This window comes from Rhinolophus sinicus, linkage group LG06 (genome assembly GCF_036562045.2).
Source record: "Rhinolophus sinicus isolate RSC01 linkage group LG06, ASM3656204v1, whole genome shotgun sequence".
In the NCBI taxonomy this organism is placed as follows: domain Eukaryota; kingdom Metazoa; phylum Chordata; class Mammalia; order Chiroptera; family Rhinolophidae; genus Rhinolophus; species Rhinolophus sinicus.
In genome coordinates, this window is record NC_133756.1 from 40,587,763 (window position 1) to 40,614,943 (window position 27,181).

General features: G+C 36.2%; 2 protein-coding genes, 1 long non-coding RNA gene and 3 other non-coding genes across 7 annotated transcripts in view; 5 read left to right on the forward strand and 1 right to left on the reverse strand.

Moving 5' to 3' along the window:
- Window positions 1-5,366: 5,366 nt before the first annotated feature.
- LOC141572120 (uncharacterized) lies at window positions 5,367-6,054 on the reverse strand. The gene is made up of 2 exons (XR_012497283.1): window positions 5,896-6,054; window positions 5,367-5,789 (listed from the first exon to the last, which is right to left on the reverse strand). It is a non-coding gene; the product is annotated as an uncharacterized LOC141572120 (long non-coding RNA).
- Window positions 6,055-6,159: 105 nt separating this feature from the next.
- Window positions 6,160-14,228, forward strand: RABGGTB (Rab geranylgeranyltransferase subunit beta). 2 transcript variants are annotated; one of them, XM_074334962.1, is made up of 9 exons: window positions 6,160-6,247; window positions 7,439-7,546; window positions 8,958-9,155; window positions 9,704-9,809; window positions 10,625-10,677; window positions 10,759-10,869; window positions 11,597-11,722; window positions 13,388-13,541; window positions 13,924-14,228. In XM_074334962.1, the coding sequence occupies exons 1-9, from the start codon at window positions 6,245-6,247 to the stop codon at window positions 14,058-14,060; spliced, it is 996 nt and encodes a 331-aa protein (XP_074191063.1). In that variant the 5' UTR covers window positions 6,160-6,244; the 3' UTR covers window positions 14,061-14,228. The 2 variants fall into 2 exon arrangements, with proteins under 2 accessions (XP_074191063.1, XP_074191064.1); XM_074334963.1 differs by lacking the exon at window positions 6,160-6,247 and adding an exon at window positions 6,254-6,825.
- Window positions 7,170-7,248, forward strand: LOC141572554 (small nucleolar RNA SNORD45). The gene has a single exon (XR_012497879.1). It is a non-coding gene; the product is annotated as a small nucleolar RNA SNORD45 (small nucleolar RNA).
- LOC141572553 (small nucleolar RNA SNORD45) lies at window positions 7,871-7,952 on the forward strand. Its single transcript, XR_012497878.1, has one exon. It is a non-coding gene; the product is annotated as a small nucleolar RNA SNORD45 (small nucleolar RNA).
- Window positions 9,278-9,349, forward strand: LOC141572555 (small nucleolar RNA SNORD45). Its single transcript, XR_012497880.1, has one exon. It is a non-coding gene; the product is annotated as a small nucleolar RNA SNORD45 (small nucleolar RNA).
- A 147-nt stretch (window positions 14,229-14,375) lies between the features above and the next one.
- MSH4 (mutS homolog 4) overlaps window positions 14,376-27,181 on the forward strand; it is an 83,094-nt gene continuing 70,288 nt past the window's right edge. The window contains exons 1-2 of the mRNA XM_019743771.2: window positions 14,376-16,217; window positions 21,192-21,374. Of these exons, the coding sequence (XP_019599330.2) occupies window positions 15,821-16,217; window positions 21,192-21,374 (580 nt within the window). The 5' untranslated portion in view covers window positions 14,376-15,820. The remainder of the gene's footprint in view (window positions 16,218-21,191; window positions 21,375-27,181) is intronic.

A 27,181-nucleotide genomic window follows, 5' to 3' on the forward strand; every position in this document is an offset into this window, starting at 1 on the left:
GAATGAGGGAACTAATAAAATGTTAAAACTGGTATAAGGAAGAATTTGAAAAACAGACATATAGGCAGTTAGAAATGCTTAAAAGTATTAATGGATATAAAATTGGTTAATAACCTATGGGACAATAAAATCGAAAGGGATCTTTTCTACAGAACAAATCAGTTCTAGTTTATAGTTCATTTGTATTAATGTCCATTTTCTACAATTTAACTTCTAACTTTAGAGTTGTAAGATAGCCTAGCCAACAGAAAGACAGTAACAGTAACCGCTTCAGAAAATACCCCGAGGATCCATTAGACAATACCTAGCACTTCACTAAGAAGATACTCAGTATTTTCTTTCATCCATTTCCAAGTCTTTCACAATGTTTGCTGACAGGCTCTTCCTTGTGATCATAAATAATCTGCCAAGATTATTGATTACAAAAAGGCAGGCCTCTTGAATTTACTTTGCAAATACAGACAGGATTAACTTTTGTCTGAAACTTTTCACAAAGACACTCAAATTGGACTCTTCAAAGCCTCCGTAGTTTGCTCTAAATGCTAGGGAACCAAGCCCAAGAAATCTTCTACCCGATTTCTCCAGTAGTACGTAAGATTTTGGGACAATTTCTCTTCTTCAAAACTTACTGGATTGCCAAGGTTACTGGATTGCCAAGAAGGGACCTGTAGTAGCTTTGTATGCATTGAGCTAACTACAGAGGGTGCCAAAAAAATGTATACACATTTAAGAAAGGGAAAAACTATTAAAATTGTAACACTCAATATATACCGATAACAAAAGATGAATACAAGTCAAGTTTGACTTCTGCAATTACAAGAGGTGCTCAAAGTGGTTAACATCTGCGTAATTTTAATAGTTTTTTCTTTCTTAATATGTGGATATGAGGTATGACACTTAAGTTCACGAACTTGCCGTGTACTTACATTGGCAGCACTGTACAAACAGCTCAGTAAGGTTTCATAACCTTGGTATATCAGTGTCTCACAGCTGTGTTAGTGTCGACGTGTGGCAGTGTCTTGCTGAGTGGTGTTCATTATTGCGTGTTTTAGTGTGCTGTCGCAAGAATGAGCTTGGATTAGAGCAATGAACAAACATTAAATTCTTGTTAAAGTTGTCAAGAGTGGAAGTGAGGACATATTAGTCCAAGTTTATGGGGATAGTGACACAAAGAAGACAGCAGTATACAAATGGATTAAATGTTTTTCTGAGGGGGGAGAACGCATCACTGATGAAGAGAGGTCTGGGAGGCCAGTAACGAGCAGAACTGAAAGAAAACATTTCAGAAATTCATCGAATTGTGTGTCAAAAATCGTCAGGTGACTGTGAGAAGCACAGCAGACCAAGTAAACATCGATAGAGAAACTGTTTGGAAAATCTTAACTGAAAATCTTGGCATGAGAAAGGTGTGTGCAAAAATGGTTCCAAAGGAACTCACCGATGAACAAAAGGAAAGGAGAGTCAAAAGTTGCCAAGACCTTTTGGAGAGGCAAGACCATGTTTTAGGCCATGTTATTCACTGGTGATGAAACATGGGTGTACTAAGACGACTCTGAAACAAAGCGTCAAAGTGCACAATGGAAGTCAGCCAATTCTCCACGACCAAAAAAGTTGTGAATCCAAATCAAGAGTCAAAATGATGTTGCTAACCTTTTTTTGCTATCAGAGGGATGATTCATTATAAATTTGTACCAACTAGACAGTTAACCAAGTTTACTACTTGGAAGTGCTAAAAAGATTGCGTGAAAAGATGAAAACCTGTTCACCAACAATTCATGGCTCTTGCATCACAACAATGCACCAGCTCACACAGCACTGCCTCTGAGGGAGTTTTAGCCACTAAACAAACAACTGTATTGATACACCTTTCCTACTCACCTGATCTGGCCCCCAATGACTTCTTTCTTTACTCGAAGATAAAGGAAATATTGAAAGGAAGACATTTTGATGACATTCGGGACATCAAAGGTAATACGACGACAGCTCTGATGGCCATTCCAGAAAAACAGCTCCGAAATTGCTTTGAAGGGTGGAGTAGGCACTAGCATCAGTGCATAGCTTCCCAAGGGGAGTACTTCAAAGGTGACCATAGTGATACTCAGCAGTGAGGTATGTAGCACTTTTTCTAGGATGAGTTTACAAACTTAATTGTCACATATGTCCTTTTTTTGGCACCTCTGTATAAAGTCTGTATAAAGTCAACTTGTTTATTAATAGTGGGCTTGTCATACCTGGTTAAATGAGTATTGTCAAATACTACATACCACATATGGTCTTTGTACACAATCAATTCGTTTAATTATAGCCTAGTAAACAGTGGTACAGAGTCTTTTTGATTATTGTCATGAAATGTAAGAAGAGCCAGTATATGTTCTTAATTCTGAAGACTGAGTGAGAATCAGATACCATTTTAAAATTCCAGTTTTACAAAAAGAGAGTCCAGCAAATTGAAGGCTAAAGACAGCCTAAGAATTAAAAAAGGTTTAATCATATAGCCATAAAAATATTATATTACAACTGCATAAACAATATTCTAAACAACTAACCAAGATTAAATTTCCCCCTAAGTTCTCTGAGTTCTCTGTAATTGGTATGGTGCATCTTGGGTCAATGAACTGCTTTCAAGAAGCCATCTGCTTTCAGACTAAAGAGTCCTAGAAATCCTGACTCAGTCCACTGGTGTGGTGTGAAATTTGTCTAACCTGTCAGCTTGGAAGTCTGTACCCAAGGGACTTCATTGAAATATCTATCAATAGTTCAAAACACCATGCTCCTTTCCATGAATCTCCGAGACTGTCCCTTCCTGAATGCACTAACTTTGGCCTGTAACTTACAGCAGAGCCTTCCAACTAGCATCGGAGTAAAACAGAAACTATCTGTAGATGACTGTCTTACAAGGTTCAGGTGCTGTAACAACATCATAGACTGAGTGGCTTGAACAAACATTTATTTCTCACAGTTGTAGAGGTTAGGAAGTCCACGATCGAGGTACCAGCCCTCTTCTGTATTGCAGACTGCCAAATGCTTGTGTTCTCACATGGCCGAAAAAAGGTGAGATGACTCTCTTAGGTCCCTTTTATAAGGGCACTAATCCCGTTCATGAGGACTTCACCCTTATGACCTAATTACCTCCCAAAGGCCCCACTTCCTAATACCATCACATCCGGGTGCAGGATTTCAGTATATGAATTTTGGGAGGACAGAAACATTCAGTTCACTGCAATGATCTAAAGTGAAGGTTGTAGTTAATTACTGTACCCAATAATATCAGATTGGAATTGAGTAAAAATTTCTATTGCAGCATAGAATGTAAGTATTTCACAAGAATTTTACCATTATTTCCCTTAAAGGAAGTAACACTGACAAATCTCCAGGGCCTTGTTATAAAGTATATAATTTTGGACATATTTATGTTAATTACATCTCAACTATACAAACTTAAGCTAAGGAAGGCTAAGTCGACCTGATTTATTTACCAACTTTTCCTATGAAGCTCCCACAATAGTGTTGATAATTTAAAAATATGCAGATGGAGCACATGAAATAAACTTAATTTTTCTATTATCTTTCTTTTTATAAGGTGAAAGAAGAGTTTTTGTGATTTTCCAGGATATCCCAGGAGATTTCAAAGATACATTTAGGAGTAAAATGTATCCTGAAATGTTTATTTTTCTAAATTCAAGATCTGACCTTGGGAAGGCAAAATCAAGAGGTATCAAAGATGATCTATTATCTTGATTAAGAAAGGATTATAGGTGCCTGAGAAAGGATACTCTGTTGCCTATTTAAAGGGAAAACAAATAAAACAGAAGAATGTAACATGATTATAAGTAACTTTAGATGTTTCTCAAATGAGGACATTTTGTTCCCTTTATAAAACAATATAAAAAAGTAAACAATGAGAGCTCAAAAAATTCATTCTGGTAAGACAACAGCTTTGCTGTCTAAAGCAGAACGTAAAGATTAACCTTTTACATTGTTGGTGAAGGAGTAAATCTGTAAACCAAGGAAGGAAGCCCCTTAAAACAATGAAAATTGTCATAACTATAGTACATTCCATTTTCTTTTCAGACTCAGATGTTACACATCAAGGCAAATAAAATTCACTCTCCTAAAGTTTTGTCCTTCACTGTGCTTTTTTATATCCTAGAAAAAAAATGGTACTTTGGAACAAAACTACTCTTTTTCTCTCAAAAAACAAAAACCCATAATAACTGCATTTCTGTCACTATTGCTCCTATTATAGTTCTATAATCATCATCATTATTATGACAGTCAAAGACACTAACTTCTATTTCACAGAGAAAACTGGTGGGCAGGTCATTGAGAAGTGTTTGTCACACACAAACATTTTAGCAGACCAGCAAAGCTCATAAATATTAACACAACTTTATACAGCTATCCACATCCCTTTACACCTTAGTGGCAAAAAGAAACATTAATCTGACACAAAGATATTACTCCATAGCATATAAAAAGAAGCAAAAGTATATAATCTTAAAATTATGCTCAGTAACCAATGATTCAGAAGTACCATAGTATTGAGTGAAAAGAAAGCCTTCCTTAAATCCTGTCCCCAGCCACCCGTTTCTCCTGTAGGCTACTGCTTCCAGTAATTCTGTGCATTCACAAATACATCCATTGATTTTTTTCCCTTTGTTTCCCACACAAATAGTGGCATACTATACATAGTTTTGCACTTTGTTTTTGTTTTCACTTGACATATTTTGGAGATCTTCCCATAGCGATGTATGCAGAACTTTCTCATTCATTTAATGGCTCCATAATGAATATATCATAGTTTATTTAATCTTTTGATGGTTAATTAAAGTATTTGTAATCTTTTGCTATTATGAAGACTGCAGCAATGAATATTCTTGCACATAAGTCACTTCATACCTAAGTGTGTATATTTGTAGGGGAAATACCTAGAAATAGAACTGTTCAATATAATTACAAGAATTGCTAGAACTTATGTTCCTTATACATACTTCCATTTGCTCACCACTGTACTTCCAGAACTTTAATATTTGGCACATTCTAGGCATTCAATATATATTTGCTGAATGAATTGATAAAGTAGGAAGTGAGGCTTATTTTCATTTCTTCAGCAGTTATTGACTCAATCTTAATGTTACTTTTTGGATCTTATGCTTATATTATTATTTTGAGCACTGCTTTTCCCAGGAGAGCTGACCACTCTCTCTATCCCATGGTTTCCCTCACTCCACCACACTCCTTCTCCATCTGATTTAGAGGTAAACGCTGAGAAAATTAATATTTAACAAGGCAGACATTTTCACATGAAGTATTAGTTAGAGGTGGTCATCACTGAATGATAAAAGGCCCAACTCACCAGAAATAGATAATTCTAAACTTACATGCATTTAATAGCAGTCTCAAATTATAACTGGGAAATAAACAAAATCACAGGGAGAAATAATGAAATCTTATCGTAGATTTAGCTCTCAAGTATTGATAGCCCACATATATCACTGAATTCGTTACTGAATTCAGTACATTTAAAGGGAATAGAGTGCCCATATTTTCTAATAGGTGCTCAAATGATTAAGTATGAAAGACGTAAGAAAGCACAAACGAAAATAACTGTAATAATACACCTAGCAAATGGGAATTCTGTGGACAGCTCGTCAAAGGCACACGGTGTTTCTTTTTCGAAAGTAATTTCCAAATATTTCCGCTATTAGCACTTCCTGAAAAAGTGGGGAGCCGGACCCGGAATGGACAAGGCAAACTGGAGGGGAATATGAACATTTCCTTAACATTCACTAAAAAAAATAAAAATAAAATAAAAAAAATAAATAAATTAAAAAAAAAAATAAAAGAATAAAAAAAAGCAAAACAAAAAGAACAAAATATTTATTGAACACTTACTACGTGCAAAAACTTTACTGGTTACCAGGCACTTCGTATCTTGACAGAGTTCAAAGAGCTTCAAGAACAAATGATTTCCTAAAAGTAATTGACATATTTAAATATTACTTAAAACTGTTTTAGATCAACAGATGTGATTATGAGACGAGAAAGTGGGCGCCGGAGACTTCGGGGACAGGCAGCGACGACAGCTATAAGCAGTTGGTGGGGTCCTAGGGCAGCCACGGGACAGGCGGGAGTTTGGTCAGCTATATCGGGCCGCAGAGGGGGCCTGAGAGGCGCTTCTGCGCAGGCGCATGCCGCCTAAATAGCCCCAAGAATTGATCTCGGTCTCTTTTCGCTTTCAGATATGGTGAGTGCGGGTGTGTTTTGCGCTACTGTCTAGGTGGTTCTGGAGTAGGCCGGGTAGGGAAATATTGAGCAGCTCATTGACCATAGGATTGTTTAGCATGTATTGAGAATGGTTAAGACGCGAGCCTTGGAAGGTTTCTTGAGGACTCAGAGTGGGTGAAGTGTTACTCAGCGCATTTTGCAGACCTCGCGGTCGCGGTCGCCGCTTCTAATTTGTTCGGGAGGCCTCAGGAGTCAAAGGCCCGATTTCTTAATCTCTGAAAAGCAGGCAGGCCTGTCGGCGGTACTTCTTTCTTTCCGTATACGTATTGTGTATTTTTATGGCTCAAAATCTTTAGAATCGTGGCTGGTGTGGTCTCGTTGAAGATCTAGTAAGTTTTAAATGGGATCTAAATGAAATTTTACTACTTAATTCTTTTTGGTACGCGTCATGAACTGCTTGTGAATACAGTGCAGTCTCAACCACGAAGATGAGTGCGGAGAACCAGAGCTGCGTCCTCATCACCAGGGGCTTGTTGCAGACGCAGAAACTAAGACTAAAGCTGGAGAAGATGAGACTAAAGGGAGTGCTTGCTTGGGGTGCGTGGAAAGTGCTTTGAGACTTGAATTTCTAGGATTAATAAAATTTCATTAACGGAATTAACTGCAAATTTCGGGCTAGCTGGATTTTTATTTTAATGCTTCAGCTGGCTTTCTACCACATGTAAACAAAACATAAGTTGCCCTGAATTGACAAGCTTTGATATTTTGTAGTGTTTGTTTTACTTTTTTTCCTTAAATTTATTGAGGTGACATTCGTTAGTAAAATTGATTGGTTTCAAGTGTACATTTCTATAATCACTGTGTATTTGACCCCCTTCCCCTCTTATACCATTTGCTCTTTAAGGGAAAGATAAGCAACAACAGATGAAGGTAATTTTTTTGGTCTATGATGAGCTGGCATGTATTCTGAATCTGAAGTTGATTACGACAACTTTAGCTCTAGAATTACTCTGAGACCTGAAAAATAACCTTATATCTTTATGAGGATTTAAGTGCTTAGTTCTTTTTGGTCAGATACTTGGCAGTTTTTAAAATGAAAGGGTTTTTTGGCAAGATGAAATTGAAGTAAAAAGTTCAAATGTGTAATGAATATGCTCTGGGGTCAAACAAAAAATAAACATTTATGAAATCACTACTTTTATTTTGAAAGGGCACACCACAGAAGGACGTTGTTATCAAGTCAGATGCACCTGACACCCTCTTATTGGAGAAGCATGCGGATTATATTGCGTCCTATGGCTCAAAGAAAGATGATTATGTATGTATAATCTTAGGTTGAAAGTTTATTTTAAAGGAGTCAGACCATTCTGCATAAGCAGCCAGTATTTGTGGCCCATATTTCTTAAAAATGGTATCCAACTTATTTATGCCAAGCACTGAAGATACCGCCTTGAAATGCAGGGAGGTAAATCTTTGGATAATCTGAAGTTGAGAGCACATCAGAATTAACCATGGTTCTTATCAATACTTAGAGGTGTTGGCAAACAAAGTAGATTGCGCATCTGCCCAGATTTGTAGGAGGTTTGAGGTACAGAATAGATTTTCACTTTTGTAGTTGAGGTAAGAATACGTTAAATTTCAAGGTCAATGATGTGATGGCATGTATTACCTGAATTTATGGCTGATGTGTAATAACACTAGCTCTAGAATTACACTGAGACCTTGAATAGTTTTCCTCTCTGGAACAATCTTAGAAGTAGTGAACAACTCAACTGAAAGTAAATACCGAGGATTCCAAAGAGATGTATACAAGTGGGCACTGGTCAACATTGCTCAAGCAGTAGTTCGCCATAATCAGAAGTGTCAGGACCATGATGGTAACCATTTTGAGCACCTCTTGTAATTGAAGAAGTCAAATGTGACTTGTATTCATCTTTTGTTACCAGTATATATTGAGTATTACAATTTTAATCCAGTTTTTTAAAAATATACATTTTCTTTGCCACCCTCTGTGTTTCTCTATTGTATCCAAATAGCTGCATTATTTACCATCTTGGAAAATACCTAGTATTGATCAATTAAGTTATAGGTTCCCATAACCTTGTAGTTGTGGAGTTCTTAGGGCAATGTTTATTTTTTCGCTGGATGACTAAAGGATTAGGGCTTGACTTATTCCTGACTTTATCTACTGCTCACCTATTGATGTCTTTAAACCCTAAATTTGTGTTCATAGCAAACCACTAAGACTACTCACCAGTTTCAAACCTCTTAAAAGGTAAACAAAGCATTGCTGACTAGCAAAAATTTGTTTCTGGAATCATAGCAGTTTTTATATCTAACTGTTTTTCTTCTGCGTGCTTTGGCCATTTTGGTTTTCGAGTCATTAACTCATTTACTAATAGGTAATAAATGGGTTTTGTACAGAGCCCATATGTTAAAAAGAATAAATGTCTAATCTATGAAATGCTTTCCCTGAACTTGAAAAAGATAGGTCTTTTATACTTATGGTTGGCTCTTGGGAGTGATTAAAGCCCTATTTGTCAGTCAAAGGTGAGTTTATCATGCTTCTCAGATATTGGCCCTCAATCCTCCAAATTTGAGAGCCACAAATTTAAACTCATTACTACTGATAGGATTAAATGAAGTAAAAAATAACTGGCTAGTTAGATTTATGTGTTCAGTCTCTAACCTGGCATCATTTCAAACTGGCACTTTTAATTGTATTTTAGGAATACTGTATGTCTGAGTATTTGAGAATGAGTGGCGTCTATTGGGGTCTGACTGTAATGGATCTCATGGGACAACTACATCGCATGAATAGAGAAGAAATTCTCACATTTATTAAGTCATGTCAACACGAGTGTGGTGGAATAAGTGCTAGTATCGGACATGATCCTCATCTTTTATATACTCTGAGTGCTGTCCAGGTAAATTAAATTTACTCTTGGTGTTGTGTATACTCTTACCTGAGTGGGAAAGTTGAAATGAGTTACTAGGAAGGTGACAAAAGTGGTCACCCTAATCTTTGCAAATGAAGTCTGTTCTACAAGGTCAGTGATGTGATGGCATGTATTAGCTGAGTCCAAAGTTGATGAAAATTCTGAAATGACACTGAGACCTTGGGTGGTAAAATGTTTATTTTTAATATATGTAAATATTTGAAAATCACTAGATGGAGTTCACTATTTTAATTTTGATAATAGTGAAGATCTACAAATAAGGGTTTAAAGTATAAGTTAGGTTCAAAGTCTTGAAATGCTAAGTTAACAACTTACATATTTTCCTGTATATAAAAAGGTTTGGGTTTGTTGCTAATACCTATAATTGCATAGAACGTGGTCTGTGTGTTTGAGAACAGTTCACAATATACATAGACAAAGGACATACTTGATTTACAACTTAAAGGTACTTGAAGAACATTGAAATTGAAACAAACTTTTTGAAGATGTATTTAACATGGTTTTTTTTCTTACAGATTCTTACTCTTTATGATAGTATTAACGTTATTGACGTAAATAAAGTTGTTGAATATGTTCAGAGTCTACAGAAAGAAGATGGTTCTTTTGCTGGTGATATTTGGGGTAATGTTATTTTCATTCATGCTACCCAAAATACCAATATTAAAATGTTTTGGTGTTTATTGTAGTAATAAACTTTGTTGCAAAGTTTTAATTACAATAAGTTGGAGGCTTTGCTAATTTATAAAGGAGATTTTTAAGTTTTTCATCTTTTCAGGTCCCACTAAGCAGCTGGTCTAACTGGAGTTAGTCTGCTGGAAGTTCCAGCATGCACTGTGCTAGTTATATCAGCACACAGGAGCACTGGAACAGAGGGGGCCAGTCTAAAAGATAAGGTAGGTGAAATTTTTCCCCCCAATATTTGGTGGCTTTGTAAAGTTTTATAAACTACTTACTGGCAAGGTGGAAAAAATTCAAACTTTACAAGCTTACTGAACGTTTGAGTGGAGGGAGAGGATAGTATTTTACTTGATAAATATAGATAATCTCTACTTTAGGGCTGAATACAGTGCAGGCCGAAGAGACCAGCTGCTTCATGGGATGTGAAAATCTGCTTTTATATAATAGGGTAAGTTTATTAGAAATTGTGTAGTTTTTAGCTTCTTGTTAGTTGCCTCTCCCCCACCCCCTTCTGGGCACTGTATGTGCAATTTAAGATAATACGCTGTATTTTTCTAGTTCTTAGTTTTCTTAGAAGTAAAGTGATTGCACTTGAGATTTAGCTTTCCTATTGGCGACCTAAAATTAAATTTTAAGCTTGAGCTATTGGATGTTTAACTGTGGTAGTTGTGCAGTTTTTTTAGTTAACTTACACTGTATATTATGATCAGAAGCCTCTGATAACACTTATGCTTTTGTTTGATCCCTTTTATTTTTAGGAGAAATTGATACAAGATTCTCTTTCTGTGCAGTGGCAACTTTGGCTCTATTGGTAAGTTTGGAATATTGTATTGGAATGAAATAGTGTGCATGGTTACTCTGGAATTTAACAGGTGCATTTTTTTGTTTGTAGGGAAAGCTGGATGCTATTAATGTGGAAAAGGCAATCGAATTTGTTTTATCGTGTATGAACTTTGATGGTGGATTTGGTTGTAGGCCAGGTTCTGAATCCCATGCTGGGCAGGTAATGTATTAATGCAGGTTAAAATATGTTAATAGTAATTTTAGTGTCTTAAATATGAATGAAGTAACTGAATGTAATATAATGTGGAATGTTATATAAGAGTTGTTTAATTGCTGATTAAGGAAAATATTTTTACAATAGTTTGCTTTATATACTGTGTTTCTCCGAAAATAAGACCTAGCCAGACAATCAGCTCTAATGCGTCTATTGGGGCAAAAATTAATATAAGACTCGGTCTCGTATTATGTTAGATAAGACCCAGTCTTACATTATAGTAAAATAGGCCAGGTCTTATATTAATTTTTGCTCCAAAAGACGCATTAGAGCTGATTGTCTGGCTAGGTCTTATTTTCGGGGAAACACGGTATATTCTCGTTGGTGAAGCCCTCTGACCCAGGCAAACAACTAAGCAGTTGAAAACATTGTCTGTTCCTGTCCTGAACACACCTATTTGCTTGTGCCAGAGAACATTGTATACACAAATAGTTGTCAGATAAAATGCTTTTGACCATGAAGAAATTTTGACAGTAGTATTTCCTTGAAGAATTGGATCCTAGTAATAGTATGCTTGGATTTGTTCAAATAACTATATTTACATGTTTGCACTCTAAACTGTTCATTTGTCAGGAAATTTATAGACGTAAAATGGAATTTGAATAATTTTGAGTTTTTATCACTATTACTATTGGAAAGTTATACACCTGTATTTTTATGTCTGTAATTTTAGATCTATTGTTGCACAGGATTCCTGGCTATTACTAATCAGTTGCATCAAGTAAATTCTGATTTACTCGGTTGGTGGCTTTGTGAACGACAGTTACCTTCAGGTGGACTCAATGGAAGGCCAGAGAAGGTATTGTTTCATAAGATAACTGTTCTAATAGCTTTATAACCTTGTGTACCACTTATTTATCTTAGATTTTTTTCAGTAGTGCTCTTAATATTGAGCATTTTGTATTCCCTCTATTACCGTCTTTGTTGTGCCTCCAAAGAAATGCCCTTCTCAGAAGTAAAACATCTGGTTGAAATCCTTATTTATCCTGGTGTCCATTTAAAAGACCCTTTTGATGAAAAGATATGCGTGGTGCATACTGATGTTCTTTTTACAAATTTGTCTTGGTCTTCCCTATCCTGAAATAGACTGTTGAGTTGTCTGAAGGAAAATACAAAAATGGCAGATAAACTTAGCTTTAAAATATATTTGTATTCATACATAGTATTAATCTTTTAAGTTTATTTTTTCTCCTATCTTTCTGAAGTCCTTGTGTTTTCAAGCGTTGAAATGAAGCTATTCGGACAAACTTAGAGTTCTGGACCTATACCAGGGGGAATCAGTCATGCATTAGAAGCTTTATATCTGGGAGCCAGAGTACTTTCATGTGAACACATGCATCTTATACAGAAATTTCCGTGTTGACTTAAACATGTGAAAGGACAACAGATTTGTCAAAGAGATTTAAAAAAAAAATTGCTACAGTTTTCATTTAAAATGTTTATTAATTATTTTAAGAATAAAGTAATTTTTGGCATTTGGATTTGGAAGAAAGGAATTAAATTTTCCTTTAAGTCCAGTTTAGCTCACACATTAAGTTCTCAATTGGGTCTGTGAGGGTCAGATAGTAAATCTTTTCAGCTTTGTAGGACATGGTCTTGTTGCAGCTAAATAACCACTCTGAAGGGCAAATGCTGCCACAGGCAATGAAATGTGTGGGCATGGCTGTGTTCCAATAAAATAACTATGGACACACTTATATTTCATGATTTTCCTGTCCTTTATAGTGTAGATTTGGCTTGAGCTGGAGCTTGCTGGGCTCTGACCTAAAAAAATGATAGGGTGTGGTGGTTCTTTCATCACCTTTGTTTAATTTTGCTTGCTTGATATTTCTGAATAAGTGAAGGGGTAGGGAAATAACCACATGTGGGTTAGAGTTAAGGTTCAATGGAAAACCTGGGCAATTTCAACTATTAGAAAATGGATGGGTTGGGGATTGCCAGGAACTTGCATTTATAATCTAGGACAGCTGTTAATATGCCTATGAATTATCCAAGGATCTTGTTGAAATGAAGATTCTTAACTTAGTCTAAGGTGAGACCTGTATTTCTTAAACTCGGGTTGACCCTTTTTTGAGGAAACAAGCTTTAGGTAATTTTTAAGCAGGTGTCTGCCTACCTGGACAACACTTGTTAGAAATGCTCTACCTGGGGAAATGGAATATACATCACCATTGATTTCATGAGCCTCACCTCCAGCTTCTTGGGTAAGGAGCTGAGTTAGGCATTCATTGCAGATGGAAATAAAACTAATACATGAAGTATTCAAACTGAAACATACAGCATGGGTTTCTGTAGATTGGACTGTTTGGTCTCTTTTCTAGTGATTATCTTTAATACTAAGCAGTTGGATTTATAGATTTCCTCATTTCAAACACTGCATGTCAGTATATCCCTTGATTTCTTCCCATCCCCCATGTGTGGACTAGAGAATAAAGGCAATTTTGGCATTTTTTCCCCTTCCTAGTTACCAGATGTATGCTACTCCTGGTGGGTGTTGGCTTCTCTAAAGATAATTGGAAGACTTCATTGGATTGATAGAGAGAAACTGCGTAGTTTCATTTTAGCGTGTCAAGATGAAGAAACAGGAGGATTTGCAGACAGGCCAGGAGATATGGCAAGTATTCTGACATGTTCATGTAACCATTACATTCCAATGTTGTAGCTTTGCATTACTTTTATGGTTTTAAGCTGTTCCAGACTTAGAAATGGGTATTTCCAAGAGTTGCTTTCCAAGTAGGATGCTTTTTGGGGTAATTTTTGAGATTATATGAAGGATATAAAGTTTACAGATATTTTTCATCAATTACTGCCAAAACATTAGTCTATGGTAAAGATCTTGTGTTAAAAACCACAATGTAAAGCCATCGTTTTTATTCCAAAAATTTGAAGCATACATTCAAGTAAAGGAAATATAATGGGCTACAGTGTAACATGATCCAGAAGCAGGATTTTAGAAGTTTTCATTTTGTAACACTAAATTCTTATTTTTTTAATAGGTAGATCCTTTTCATACTTTATTTGGAATTGCTGGCTTGTCACTTTTGGGAGAAGAAGAGATTAAACCTGTTAGTCCTGTGTTTTGTATGCCTGAGGAGGTACTGCGGAGAGTGAATATTCAGCCTGAACTAGTGAGCTAGATTCACTGATGCAAAAATTCCTTAGTATAGTTTTGCAATCTTAACATTTCTTTATTTGAAGTGCTTATCAAACTTAAAAATCACTACTGTGTTAATATTTTGTATATGAATTGTGTTAATTTTTAAGAAGTTATACATACTGTAAAATAAAGATTTATTGCATGTGTCTTCAGCTTCAGATTTTCTTCTAGAATGCTGTCACTCTTTTGAGTACAATATTTTATGCTTCAGTGTATTTATATTCTCTGTAACAGTAGTCTTTAGTTTAAGAACTGTTTGTTTAGTTGAAGAAGTCTTGTGCTCTGTTTGATTTTTCCCTATGCTCCCTTCATGTTATTGGTCTGTGTCAATGATAAAAATGGATAAACCCTATTTAAAATATGAATTAAAAGATTCACAAAAATAAATGACTTGAAATTTGGGAATATTTTATAAATTGTGGTTACTCTGAGGTAGTTACAAAGTAACTTAGGTAAATGACATTTCACCATTTTAGACCAGGATTGGAATTGTACTATACTGTATTCTCAGTTTAACGTTTTATGTCAGAATGCCAGTACCCAAGGGATTTTTGGCCTTTATTCTCCTCTCCCAGTAAGAAAACTGAAGGTGATAGTTCCCACAATATTTTTTGTACCTGTGTTTTCAGACTAAAATGAGCACAGCTATTCTCCAATAAGTCTTTACAATGAAAATAAAGTATTTTAATGAACTTTTTTTTTTTTTTTGAGGTGGAGGTTGAAATTTCTCTCAAGCATGCATATTTGAAATACTTGTGTAATAGTCATTTTAGGAATAGGTTTACGGGTGAGTAATGATGGTTCATTTAACGCACCATTTGACCAGTAACTTGGTTAATGACCTGGAGAGTACAGGTTCTTAAATAGGTTCTTGCAATACCTAGCATTATTTTGACCATTCACTAAATAGTTGGCTAAATTGCAGTATTTTGTTTCTGAGTTTGGAATTGGATGAAACATTTAAATGCTGTCATTGGAAGTATTTGAAGTTTTGAGGACTGCAATCATTGCATGTGGGTGAACTAGGCTGTGAATACCTGATTTATTGTGATATTGCATGTAGTAAGTTTTAAATGAAATGTCTTCTGATAGTAGCCAGATTATTTTCTAAATCGTGCCATCTCTATGAAGTTGGTACTATTTTCATTTTCAAGGAAAGTAAACAGGTACAGAACTTAATTTCCTAAAGGTCATTTATTGTGAAGCTGGATTTTGAGTTTGTGTAGTCTGTTCCTAATTAAAACCTGTGTGAAACCACAGTACAATAAATTGAGATTGGGAATTGTTTTTAAAGCTGTCCCAAGAAAATCCACTCCATGGTTCCTCCTGTGCTATGCACACAGGTTGAGGGGCAGTTTTGCAGCATTTAATACAGCCTTGTGGTTGGTTTATGCTGTATGGTGAATGGCATTTATCCTGTGTTGAGCTACAAGACCGATGTCAGATGGGTTGTGCTAAAGTGAGAGCATTAAATTTGTTTCTGCTATCGTAAGCGTGAGGTTCACAGTGATACTAGCGTATTTGGGGGTGTGGGAAATAAGCATCAGATGCCTTGGGATAAAGGAAATAAGGCTGTGAATCGGGGCCTGCAAATCAGATGGTCATTGGTGGGCCATGAAGAATAGTTTCAGGTGATTACAGTTTGAGGTCTACCTCAGATTAAGCTAAACCAAGTCGTGTGGGAGGGATGGGATTAACTGCTGGGGCGTTTTCAGGTGTGGATGGGTGAAATGTGTTGGTATGGGAAGCTGGGGCCCTGTGCGCTTGCGCTCAGTGGCTCTGCGCCTGCGCTTTGTGGCTCCGTGGTTCTGCGCATCCTCCCGCCCTTTCCCCGTCGCTTCTGTCCTTGGGCTCCGTGAGGGGGCGCTGAGAAACTCATACTTGGGCCTGTGGTTTGTGAAGATGCTGAGGCCTGAGGTTTCCTCAACCTCTACTTCAGTCCCTGCGGCTTCCGTCTCATCGATAGAGGCTCGGTCACAAGGGCCCCGCTACAATTTTGGACTCCAGGAGACTCCTCAGAGCCGCCCTTCAGCCAAGGCCTCGGCCTCCACCCCTCCGGGCACGTCTGGAGCCGCAGGCGACCGCAGCAGCAGCAGCAGTCTCCCTTGCCATGCGCCCAGCGCCTGGCCAGCTCAAGGCAAGGAGTGGTTGGGTGAATTCCCTGTGGCCTAGAGGCCTGCAGCTCCTGGACGTTCAGGGAGCAGTGATTGATGCTTAGCACAGAGAAGTTTCAGTTGTGGTTTGGTTGGAGGATGAGAATGGGGTACTCTGACAATTGATGGCCTGGGTAAGATTAAAAGTCTGGACTATTCAAATTGATTTTATTACAAGGCTGTGATGGTGGAAGACTCAGTTCTGAGGAAAGCTGAAATATCTGGTATAATGTCCCTCCATCCCCTAATACTCCCCCTCAAAAAAAAGTACAGTTGACCCTTGAACAATGGGGTGGGGGGTGTTAGGGTCACTAACCCTGCCCAACTGAAAATCCCTGTATAACTTTTGACTTTCCAAAACTTCACTAATAGCCTACTGTTGACTGGCAGCCTTACCCATAAAACAGTTGATTAACACGTAAGTTGTATGTTATATATATGTTGTATACTGTATTAGGATAAAGTAAGCTAGAGAAAAGAAAATGTTATTAAGAAAATTATAAGGAAAATACATTTATAGTACTTACTGAAAAAAAAAAAAAAAAACGTAAGTGGACCCACATAGTTCAAACCTGTGTTCAAGGGTCAACTGTATTGACAAATGATAGAATTTGTGCACGAGTTTGACAGGAGTGGTGAACCTCTTGATTCCTGAACATAAATCATCAAGCCTAGGAATGATGAAAATAGATTAAATTTTATCTAACTCAGGTTAATAGTATATTTAATATTTTAAAATGTGTGCCCTTCCAGGTGAGTTCAACTTATTTTATATTTGGTCACTTCATTCATGGCAAAACCATCACCGTTTTTCAAATACTATTGCAACTTAATAGTAAGATAACACAGCAAATCCAATGGTCCCTTATCAGTTCATCTCATGTAACCTTTTCACTGTCTTTAATATTCTTGACCAGTCTTCTTGAATTCTCTTAATTTAGTTTTCTTGATTTCACTCCTGATTATCTCCTATCTTCCAGAGAACTGCTATGCTCACCTTTGTTAGTTTGCAAATGATTGGTTTCTCCTTAGAGGTTTTTTTCTATGCGTCTTTCACTTGGCTGTGATTATCACCACAACTAGATTTCATCTGTGCTCCAGATTCCTATTTCAGACTGTCTTCTGAAGTTTCTAGTGAAGGACCAATGGACACCTCGGCCTCAGTATATAATTAGTTGAATTCATATCTCTGCAGCTGCTCAACAACCTGCTTCTCTTATTTATCGCAGTCATTGGGTTGCCTAAATTTTAAACATAGAAGACTTCAACAATTCAAGTATTCCCTCACATAACATCCAAATGTAGTCCTATATGTATCTTTATGTTTTAAATAATTCTGTACACCTTTCTAACTCTGTGCCATTACAGGCCCATATTATTTTGTCTGAATTGTACCAAATTCCTAAGCATTCCTTCGTCCAAGTTTAGTGTCACCAGAGTCATATGGAAAAAGTACAGTATAGGGAATACAGTCAACAATATTGTAATCACTATGTGCAGTGCCAGGTGGGTACTGTATGAATCGGGGATCACTTTGTAAATTACATAAAGATCTAACCACTATGCTGTACACCTGAAACTAATAATATTGACTGTCAACTGTAATTGAAAAAAAAAAGAAAATGAGATTTGGGGTGAAAGGTGTTTTAAAGAAACCTGATATTAAAACAATAGTTTTGTAATGTATGAAATGAGGAATGAGTGGCCATTTCAACAATCATTTACCGAAGTAATTCAAGAAGTACTTACTTTCCAAGGGCTGCCTTGTTTTACACAATGGCGAGTGTTTACAGGCCCTATCCTCTTTACCATCTCTTCTAAGAACTGGTCACAATTCTAAAACCCACATATTTCTTCAACTTCACCAGCATCAATCATCCATTGACTACTACCTTTTTACTGCCCGTTACCCCCACTGCCTGTGCTCACTTCCCTCTTCAGGAATCCTAAATTCTATGGTCCATCATTACAATTACTTTTTTCCATATACCTTTGAATCCCTTTATTCTCACCTAGTAGAACTCAACCCTGATTAAATCCAACCCTTGCACTGATGTGCATCTATACGCACACAGCTGAGCAGGCTAAAGAAAATCACAATGTTGATAACAGGTGTTCCTTTAAGTCTTTGACCACCAGCCTCAAGTAAGCCCTTGGAGCTTCCTTGTAGTCCTACCACATTTCCCTAGTTCTTCCTGAAATTGCTTGGGTTCAGATCACCACATTGGGAAATCCATTGGTATGTTCTCATACCTCATCTTATTTGAATTATCAACAATTTAGCACTTTACAACACTCCTTTAAATATATTCTTCACTTGCCTTCTAGGTCCCCTCTCTATGTTGCTTCTCTCCGTACCATACCAGCTACTTTTCTGATAACCTGCTCCTCTTCTCTTAACATGGAAGTGCCTCAGTGCTCAATTCTAAGATGTTTTCTCTTTATCTACTACATCCACTCCCTTGAGGATCTCATCTAGTCTTGTAGGTTTGTATACATACCATTGGTGGCAGAGATGGTGCAACCCCCACCCCCCAAAAAAACCCAAAAACTATTTTGAATATGTCATCTGATTCTTGCTGGTACCCGTACAAAGGAGTTAGATTTTATCATATGGTGGCTATGGGGACACAGGGATTTTAAGAAAGGGAGACATACTGAAATTCCTTTTTCAGAAATCACTGGTTATGATATGAATACTGTATTAGAGAGGCATAATACTGGAGGCAAGGAGGACAATTAGGAAACTTGCAAAAGTCCTGAAGAAGATATGAGTTTAAAATGGGCTAGTAGGAGTGGAGGTAGAAAGGAATTTTAGTGATATTAAAAAAGAGAATTGCAAGACTTGGTCACGGATTGGCTGTTAGGATTGATGAAAGAGGAGTTAAGAATGATTCCTAAGTTTATGACTTGTGTGAAAGGGTACAAGATGGTACAGTTGACCACAACTGGTAGTAAAGAAAAATTTTGAGGGAAAGATAATGAGTTCGCTTTTGGACATTTAAAATTTTTGGGACAGTATTTAATGGTTTACATACAAAAAGTAGTTAGACATAGGGACCTAGAGCCACGCTGTGTGATAGAACTTTCTGTGGTGCTAGACATATTCTATGTCAATGCTGTTTGATATGGTAGCCATTAGCGACATGTGGCTTTTGAATATTTGAAATGTGGCTAATGTGACTAAGGAACTGAATTTTTAATTTCATTTCTGATTTAATGTGGCAATTACCTACTATATTGAATAACGCATGTATAGACCTAGGAAAGATTTTTTGGAATTTTTTTCTTTTTATTAGTTTCAGGTGTACAAAACAAAGTAATAGACATTTACCTCCCTCACGAAGTGATAACCCCTCTCCCCAAATCTCCTACCCCTCTGATATCATATATAGCTGTTACAATTCCATTGGTTCTATTCCCTATGCTGTACTCTACATCGTGTGTGTGTGTGTGTGTGTGTGTGTGTGTGTGTGTGTGTGTATATATATATATATATATATATATATATAAAATTATAGTTGGTATTCAGCATTATTCAGCTTTAGGTGTACAGTGCAGTGGGTCAGGCATCTACACCATCCATGAAGTGGTCTCACTAATAAGACAAGTGCCCGTCTGACACCCTATAAAATCTTTACATCATTGATTTCATTCCCCAAACTCTTTCATATCCCTGTGGCAATATTGTGGTACCAATTTGTGCTTTCTAATCCCCTCACCTCCCTCATCCCCACCGCCCTCCCACCTAGCAACCCTCAGTTTTTTCTCTGTGTCTCTGAGACTGATTCTGATTAGTTTGCTCATTTATTCTATTCTTTAGATTCCACATATAAGTGAGATCATATGGTGTTTGTCTTTGTCTGACTTATTTCACTTAACATAATATTCTCTAGGTCCATCCATATTGTTGCAAATGGTAGGTTTTTTGCATTTTTAAAGGGATGAAAAGTAAAAGAAGAATAATATTTTGTAATGTGAAAATTATATGAAATTCAGATTTCAGTATCGATAAATAAAGTTTTATTGACATACAGCCATGCTCATTCGTTTACATATTGTCTATGGCTGCTTCCTTGCTATAGGGTCAGAATTGAGTAACTGCGGTAGACCCTATGACCCACAAAGCCTAAAACATTTACCATCTGACCCCTTATTAAAATGTTTGATAGCCTGTGGTTTACAGTGTAAGAGAGGAGTTAGGGCTATATATGAAGATGAGAGTTTTCAGGAAGTAAATATTAATAGAAATCAAGTTAATAGATGAGATGCCCAGATAAAATGTATAATGTTGATTTGTGATAGATGGTGCAAAAAGTACAGGACTCTGGGAAGTCAACAGTTAAGAGGCAGGCAGAGGAAAAAGTATTTAGCAAAGGAAACAAAGCAAGTGGTCTAAGGAGAACCAAGGTAGAGTTGTATGGAAATCAAGGGAAATAGGAGTAAAGAACCCTATTATTTTTTTAAAGAGCTTCTGTGTGACAAGACACTCTGCAAAGATGTTTTTGTACTTTCAAGTTTTATGACAATCCTATAAAATAGGTAATATCTCGTAGCAATAGGTAAGTACCTAAATAAGGAACTGAATTCAAGTGAGTCTAAAACTTCCTTTGTACCATTTACATGGGAGAAGAGAATTTAGATGAAGTCAACAGAGGAAAAGTGGCCCCCTAATTACAAAGTAAACATTTTGTATATTTGAAGATTAGAAGGTAGTTTACAATTTTAGCAAGAGTAGCCTTAGTGAACCTTTAGAAACAAAAGCCATATTAGCAAACTTTTCCTTATGTTTTAGTACAACATTATCAATAATGTCATTTTTCATAATTTGTTATATTTTTAAAAATCATTAGCAGATTAAATTTTATAGAAAGTGAACATGGTATAGATTATAGGGATTGATTCATCATTGCATAATTCTGAATCTTTAATAACAGATATTTAATTTTTTGAATTAGGTTCATACTTTGGGAACAAAAGATCTTATGCAGGAAACACATTTGCATCCAATTTGACTTTTGGTACAAGCTCATCTTCTGCACGAGATAATAATCATCCTCAAACACTAAAAACTCCATTGTCTGCTGGAAATCCTCAGAGATTAGGTTGTAAAAGTTGGACACCACAAATGGGATATTCAGGTAAAATGAGTGGAATGTTGACCTAGATGACTTAAAACTTTAAAAGTTTTGTAAATTATAAATTAGGGTGGTTAAGTTTAATCTGAAGTGATTTGTAATTGAGATGAATGACTGAAAGATAAATACATCAATTTATCCATATCCAAAATTTGAGACATGGTTAATAAGGCTACGTAGTTTCTGGTAGTTTGTTAATAAATGAAAGTTTACATTATTTTAACCATTTTGCCAAAAAAGCTTAAGAAAGAAAAAGCTTTTCCTTTTATACATGTTTATTTAAATCTAAAAGTTGATCCTGATAATGCTATTGAGTAGTTTTTTAAATAATACTTAAATTTTTGCTTTTATCTAAATCTACTAGATTTTCTTGAGGGGAAAATGAGTGAAATAGGTCTTCATGTGTAAGCATTCTCTAAGGTACATACAGTGGAATTTCCTTGTTACAGAATATGTGAATGTATACATTACAAGATAATGACAAATTGTTTTTCTAAGTGGTTCTACCAACTGCATTCTTACTAGCAGTGTATGACAATGCTTGTTGATCTGCATCCTTTCCAACATTTGATATTGTCAGATTTCATAATATTTACCAGTCTAACATTTGTAAAATACTACTGGTAGTCTGAGTTTGCATTTTCCTGGTTATTAATGAGGTTGATTATCTTTTTGTATACTTTTGGGCCATATAGCTTTCATTTTTTGTAAAATGACTATTTATGTCTTTTGCCCATTTTTCTTTAGGTTTATTTTTTCTGGATTTGTAGAAATTATTTATATATTCTGAATACTATACCTATTGATGATTATATGTATTGTATATAGCTTCTCTAGGTTTGTAGCTTGTCTTCCTTTCTTTTTGATGTCCTTTGATGAATAGAAATTCTTAATTTAAAATATCTTTTTAGTACATATTTTGCATCTGCTTAAAAATAACTTTTTTACGATTATATATATATTTTATACAAACACACACAAACAGAGGGAGCTAAAAAATGTATACACATTTTAAGAAAGGAAAAAACTGTATTAAAATTAAGCTGATGGTAACCACTTTGAGAACCACTTTGAGCACCTCTTGTAATTGCAGAAGTCAAACAGGACTCGTATTCATCTTTTGTTATTGGTATATATTGAGAATTACAATTTTAATACAGTTTTTTCCTTTTGAAAATGTGTATATATTTTTTTGGCACCCTGTGCCTGTGTGTGCGTGCGTGCGTGCGTGTGTGTGTGTGTGTGTGTGTGTGTGTATATACTATATAGCAATTTCTTTAAGTCTGTATCACTACTGACTTTTCTGTAGAGATGTTAAAATCTCCCATTATGATTGTGGACTTATTTATTTCTCTTCTGGTTCTTTTAATTTTTTTGTTTTATATATTTTGAAGCTATTTTAGTAGGAGCATAAAAATTTAGCATTTTTATATCTTGTTATAAAATGACTTTCATCTCTAGATATGCTTTTTGCCTTAAGGTATATTTTGTTTGTTATTAATATAGCAACTTCTTTTCTGTTGGTTAGTTTTTATATAGTATATATTTTCTTTTTATTTATTTATTTATTTTACTTCCAAACTTTTATATAGACAAATGGCCTCAAAGAAAAATTAGCTACTTTTTGCTGGGCTTACCTTTCTGCATTTTTGTATTGTTTTTTTTGGATGTGTGACCAGATATTCCTGAGTATCTATCTGCTTTTTAATTCTTTTTTAAAGGTAAATTGGAAGTATCAAAGTGACCTCATAGTGTATTTTTTAAGAGCTTTATTAAGATATAGTTAGCATACAATAAACTGACATTTAAAGTTTATAATTCAACATATCCTGACACTTAAACACATGTATTTGTCTTGAATTCTTTTAAGAACTTTTTTGTATGTTTGTATGTATTTTTGTTATGTTTATATGATTTTTGCATGTATGTTTTTATATTTATATTTCATCTAGGAGTTTGTTGTTTTCACCAAGAGGATTGATTCAATTAACTTTGTCCACCATTACCAGAAGTCAGAATTCTTCATTTTAATGGAATCAAATTTATCAATATTTTCTTTTATGATTACTGCTTTGTCTGTATTGTCTAGGAACTTCATCCCTGTCCTGCGTCAGAAAAATAGTCTCCTATATTTTCTTCCAAGAGTTTTGGAGTTTTGCATTACACATTTAAGTTTTTAACATAGAGATAATTTCTATTTCTTGAATAGCCTTCCTCCACTGACTTGGAATGCTACCTTTGTCATATATCATAGACCCACATATATATGGTTCTGTTTCTACCTCCCTTTTAACTTCCATGAGTCATTATATCTGCCAATACCACACTGTCTTTAGCTTTATATTATATCTTGATGTTTATGAGGGCAGCCCTCCCACCCTATCCTTCACTGACTATCTCTTTCTTCTTCAGAAGAATCTTCACTCCTCTTGGCCCTTTGCTCTTTCATATAAATTTTAAGCCAATTTATCAAGTGTCACTGACAGCACATTGAAAAATTGATTGACATTGCGTTTGTACTGAATCAATAGATCCTTTTAGGGAGAATTGAAATATTGAGTTTTTTATCCATGAGCATGGGATACCTCTCTACTTAGGTGTTATATAATGTTTTTCCAAAAAGTTTTATAATTTTTTATACACAGATTTTATATATCTTTGTTAGATTTATTGCTACGTATCTTATAATTTTTGTGGCGATTTTCATCTTAAAAATCACATTTTCTAAGTATTTATGGTGATATATAACATAAAATTGATTTTTATAGTCAACCAGTGTATTATTTTGCCAGGGCTGCCATAACAAAATATTATAGACTTTGTGCCTTAATCAACAGAAATTTACTTTCTCACAATTCTGGGGGCTAGAAGTCCAAGATCAAGATATCAGCAGATTGCTTTCATTCTGAGGCCTCTCTCTTTGGCTTGCAGATGGCTGTCTTCTTCCGGTCTCTTCACATGGTGCCTCTGTGCTTTTGTGTGTCCTAATCTCCTTTTCTTTTAAGGACACCAGTCATATTTGATTAGGGCCCAATCTAATGACCTCATTTAACCTTATTTACCCCTCTAAAGGCCCTATCTCCAAATATAGTCCCATTCTGAACTCAGTCATGGTCCCACTGAACCTAAAGGTTAGGACTTCAACATACTAATTTGGGGCGGGGGGAGGGGCACAATTTAGCCCATAATAGCCATCTTGCTGTAGTCTTATTTCTGATAATCTTTAGCTCCCCATTGATGTTAAGATCAAGTTTAAATAGCTTGACATAGTTTATGAGGGACTGCATGATATAGTTCTAGTCAGCCTTTCCAGCATCACCTCATACTTTTTTCTCACTTGTATTTTATGTTTTAAGCATTATGAACTTTTTTTCTATACCTTAAACATGGTGTTCTCTCTTTTGTATATGCTATTCCCTTTGCTTAGAAAACTCTTCCCCTTTTCATATAGTCAACTCTTACTTATTTCTCAAGTTTAAGCTTAGGTGTTACTCCTTTCAGAAAGCCTCTGTGATTCTGTAAGTCTGGATTAAGTCTCCTTGCTATATGGTCCCATTTCAATTTGTATTTTACTAATACTATTGCTATTTTAATTGTCTGTCTTCTCTGCTGGACTATACACTCCATGAAGGTAGAGACTAGCGTTCTGGATCCAATCTGAAGGTAGAATCATACAGTGACTTAAACGGGGGATTTAATATAAAGAATTATTAAATTATGATAAAAAAGTTACTATAGGATATAAGAAAACTATAAGGCACTTGAGGGCTGAGGGGAGTCCCAAGATATCATACTTGAACATAGGCCCCTCCAGGACCCATCTCCAAGACTGGGGTACAGATCTCATTGGAGAAAGTGAAGGTGAACCTACTGAATGGCAGAGTCTGCAGATTTGCCAGGGCAGAGCTGGTTCACTGTACAGGGCAAACAGGAAGCAGGCAGCGTAGGTGAACTATAGCTGGTGGATGGCATGTGGATGTACAGTGGAAATGGGCTCCGGTATGGGCGGGAGGCCAGGAGTACAGTCTCCCTGTTGGGAAGGTGGTGGCATCAAGAGGACTATGGGAAACAAACTTGAGGAGAGGGTGAACGAATAGAAAGAGTGGGCTGGAGTGCAGGATATCTGTATCGAGAGGGCTGTGGGAGGGTTACCACGTCACACTGAGGTTGTGAGATCACCAAGGGACAGCACATTCTGGGTGTGTGGCTTGGACGTATCACCACCAGATGTCCTCATACCTACACTGCTGACCTACCACGCTGCAGTGGAAAGTGCAAGAGAGCCCTTCATCCTGCAAAGTCCCCCTGGTGCTCTCCACTGAGAAAGGTTATCATTATGCACACTTGAAAGCAGAATGCTTATAGTCCCTTATTGCTGAGCTTATATGGAAGGGGGAATTTGGAGCTGAGTGACAAATTCATAACTGGCATAATTCCTGTGACCACTCAACTTCCATATGTATCCTTTTACACACATTTGGACTCCTTTACAACAAAATGACTATATTTCTGCCTAACATCTATCCTTATGAGTAAGGAAATTCTCACTGTGTCCCCAAATTAGAAGACTTATATTCCCAATAGTTATTGTATATCATTTATCCCAGATTCAGTCACGGTCCCACTGAATATTCTGTTATCTAAAAACTAAATTGTAAAGTTACCATCCAATAACTTTTGTACAAATTTTTTTTAAAGTTGAAAAGAGAGGGAAGAAAATGCTTACTTTATACAAATAAGCACATGGATGTAATAAAGCATAGAGAAAATATCCAAAGCTACTGAAGTTTTGGTTTTATATTTGTAATTGGTCATGAGGTTGTAGTTGATATCTTCTTTCTTATACTACTCATTTCATAATTCCGTTATCCTCAGCAGTAAAGGAGGGATGACCTAAACCTTCCTTCCTGAAGGGTCTCAGTCCTTAGTCATCCTGCCTTTTTTAGGTTGCTGTGGTTTTGCATTAACCTTTATTATCGGAAATACTAAGAGGTGCCTCAGAGAATGCCCTGCCTTCCGTACATAGTCCACTTTACTTCCTTTGTGTATAGCAACATGATTTTCCCTTGGTAATCAGGATTGACCACTCCATTCATAGATACCACCCCCCTCGTGTTTTTTTTTGTTTTTTTTTTTGCCTATTGGTTCAGTAGTGTAAATAAGGAGCTCAAAATGGCCAGGTGGCAATGTCATCTTCCAAATCAGTGAAAGCATTGTTTTGTCACCTGGTGGAACTAATAACCTTGTGGAGACTAAGATCTCCAAGCCAGCAAAGCTCAAAGTTTCCAGTATGGGAAACAAAAATTCTTAAGGTGGATTAGTAGGTATGATAGTGAGAATAGCCACTCCCACTTCCACCCTTGATTCCTGGATCTGTGTATTCTGGCTATGAGGAATACGGCATTGTATAATGATCTCTGATTCAGAATATGTGTTTCATTCTCTAAGAAAGAACCCCATTCTTTCAGGGTGTTCTCTTCCAATTGGCACCATAACTGAGTCTTCAGTAAGCAGTTCTGCCTTTCTATTAAGCTAGACATTTCTAGGTGATGGGATATATGGTAAGACCAGTTAATTCAATAGGCATGAGCCCATTGATGTGCTTCCTTTGCTGTGAAATGAGTTCCTTGATCAGATACAATGCTATGTGGAATGCCGTGATGGTGGATACGTCATTCTAAGAGTTCACAGATGGTGATGCTGTTTTAAGCATTGTGGGCAAATCGTATCTAGAATGTGTATTTGTTCCAGTGAGGACAAATATTTTCTCCATCCGTGATAGAAGAAATCCAGTGTAATGAACCTAACGT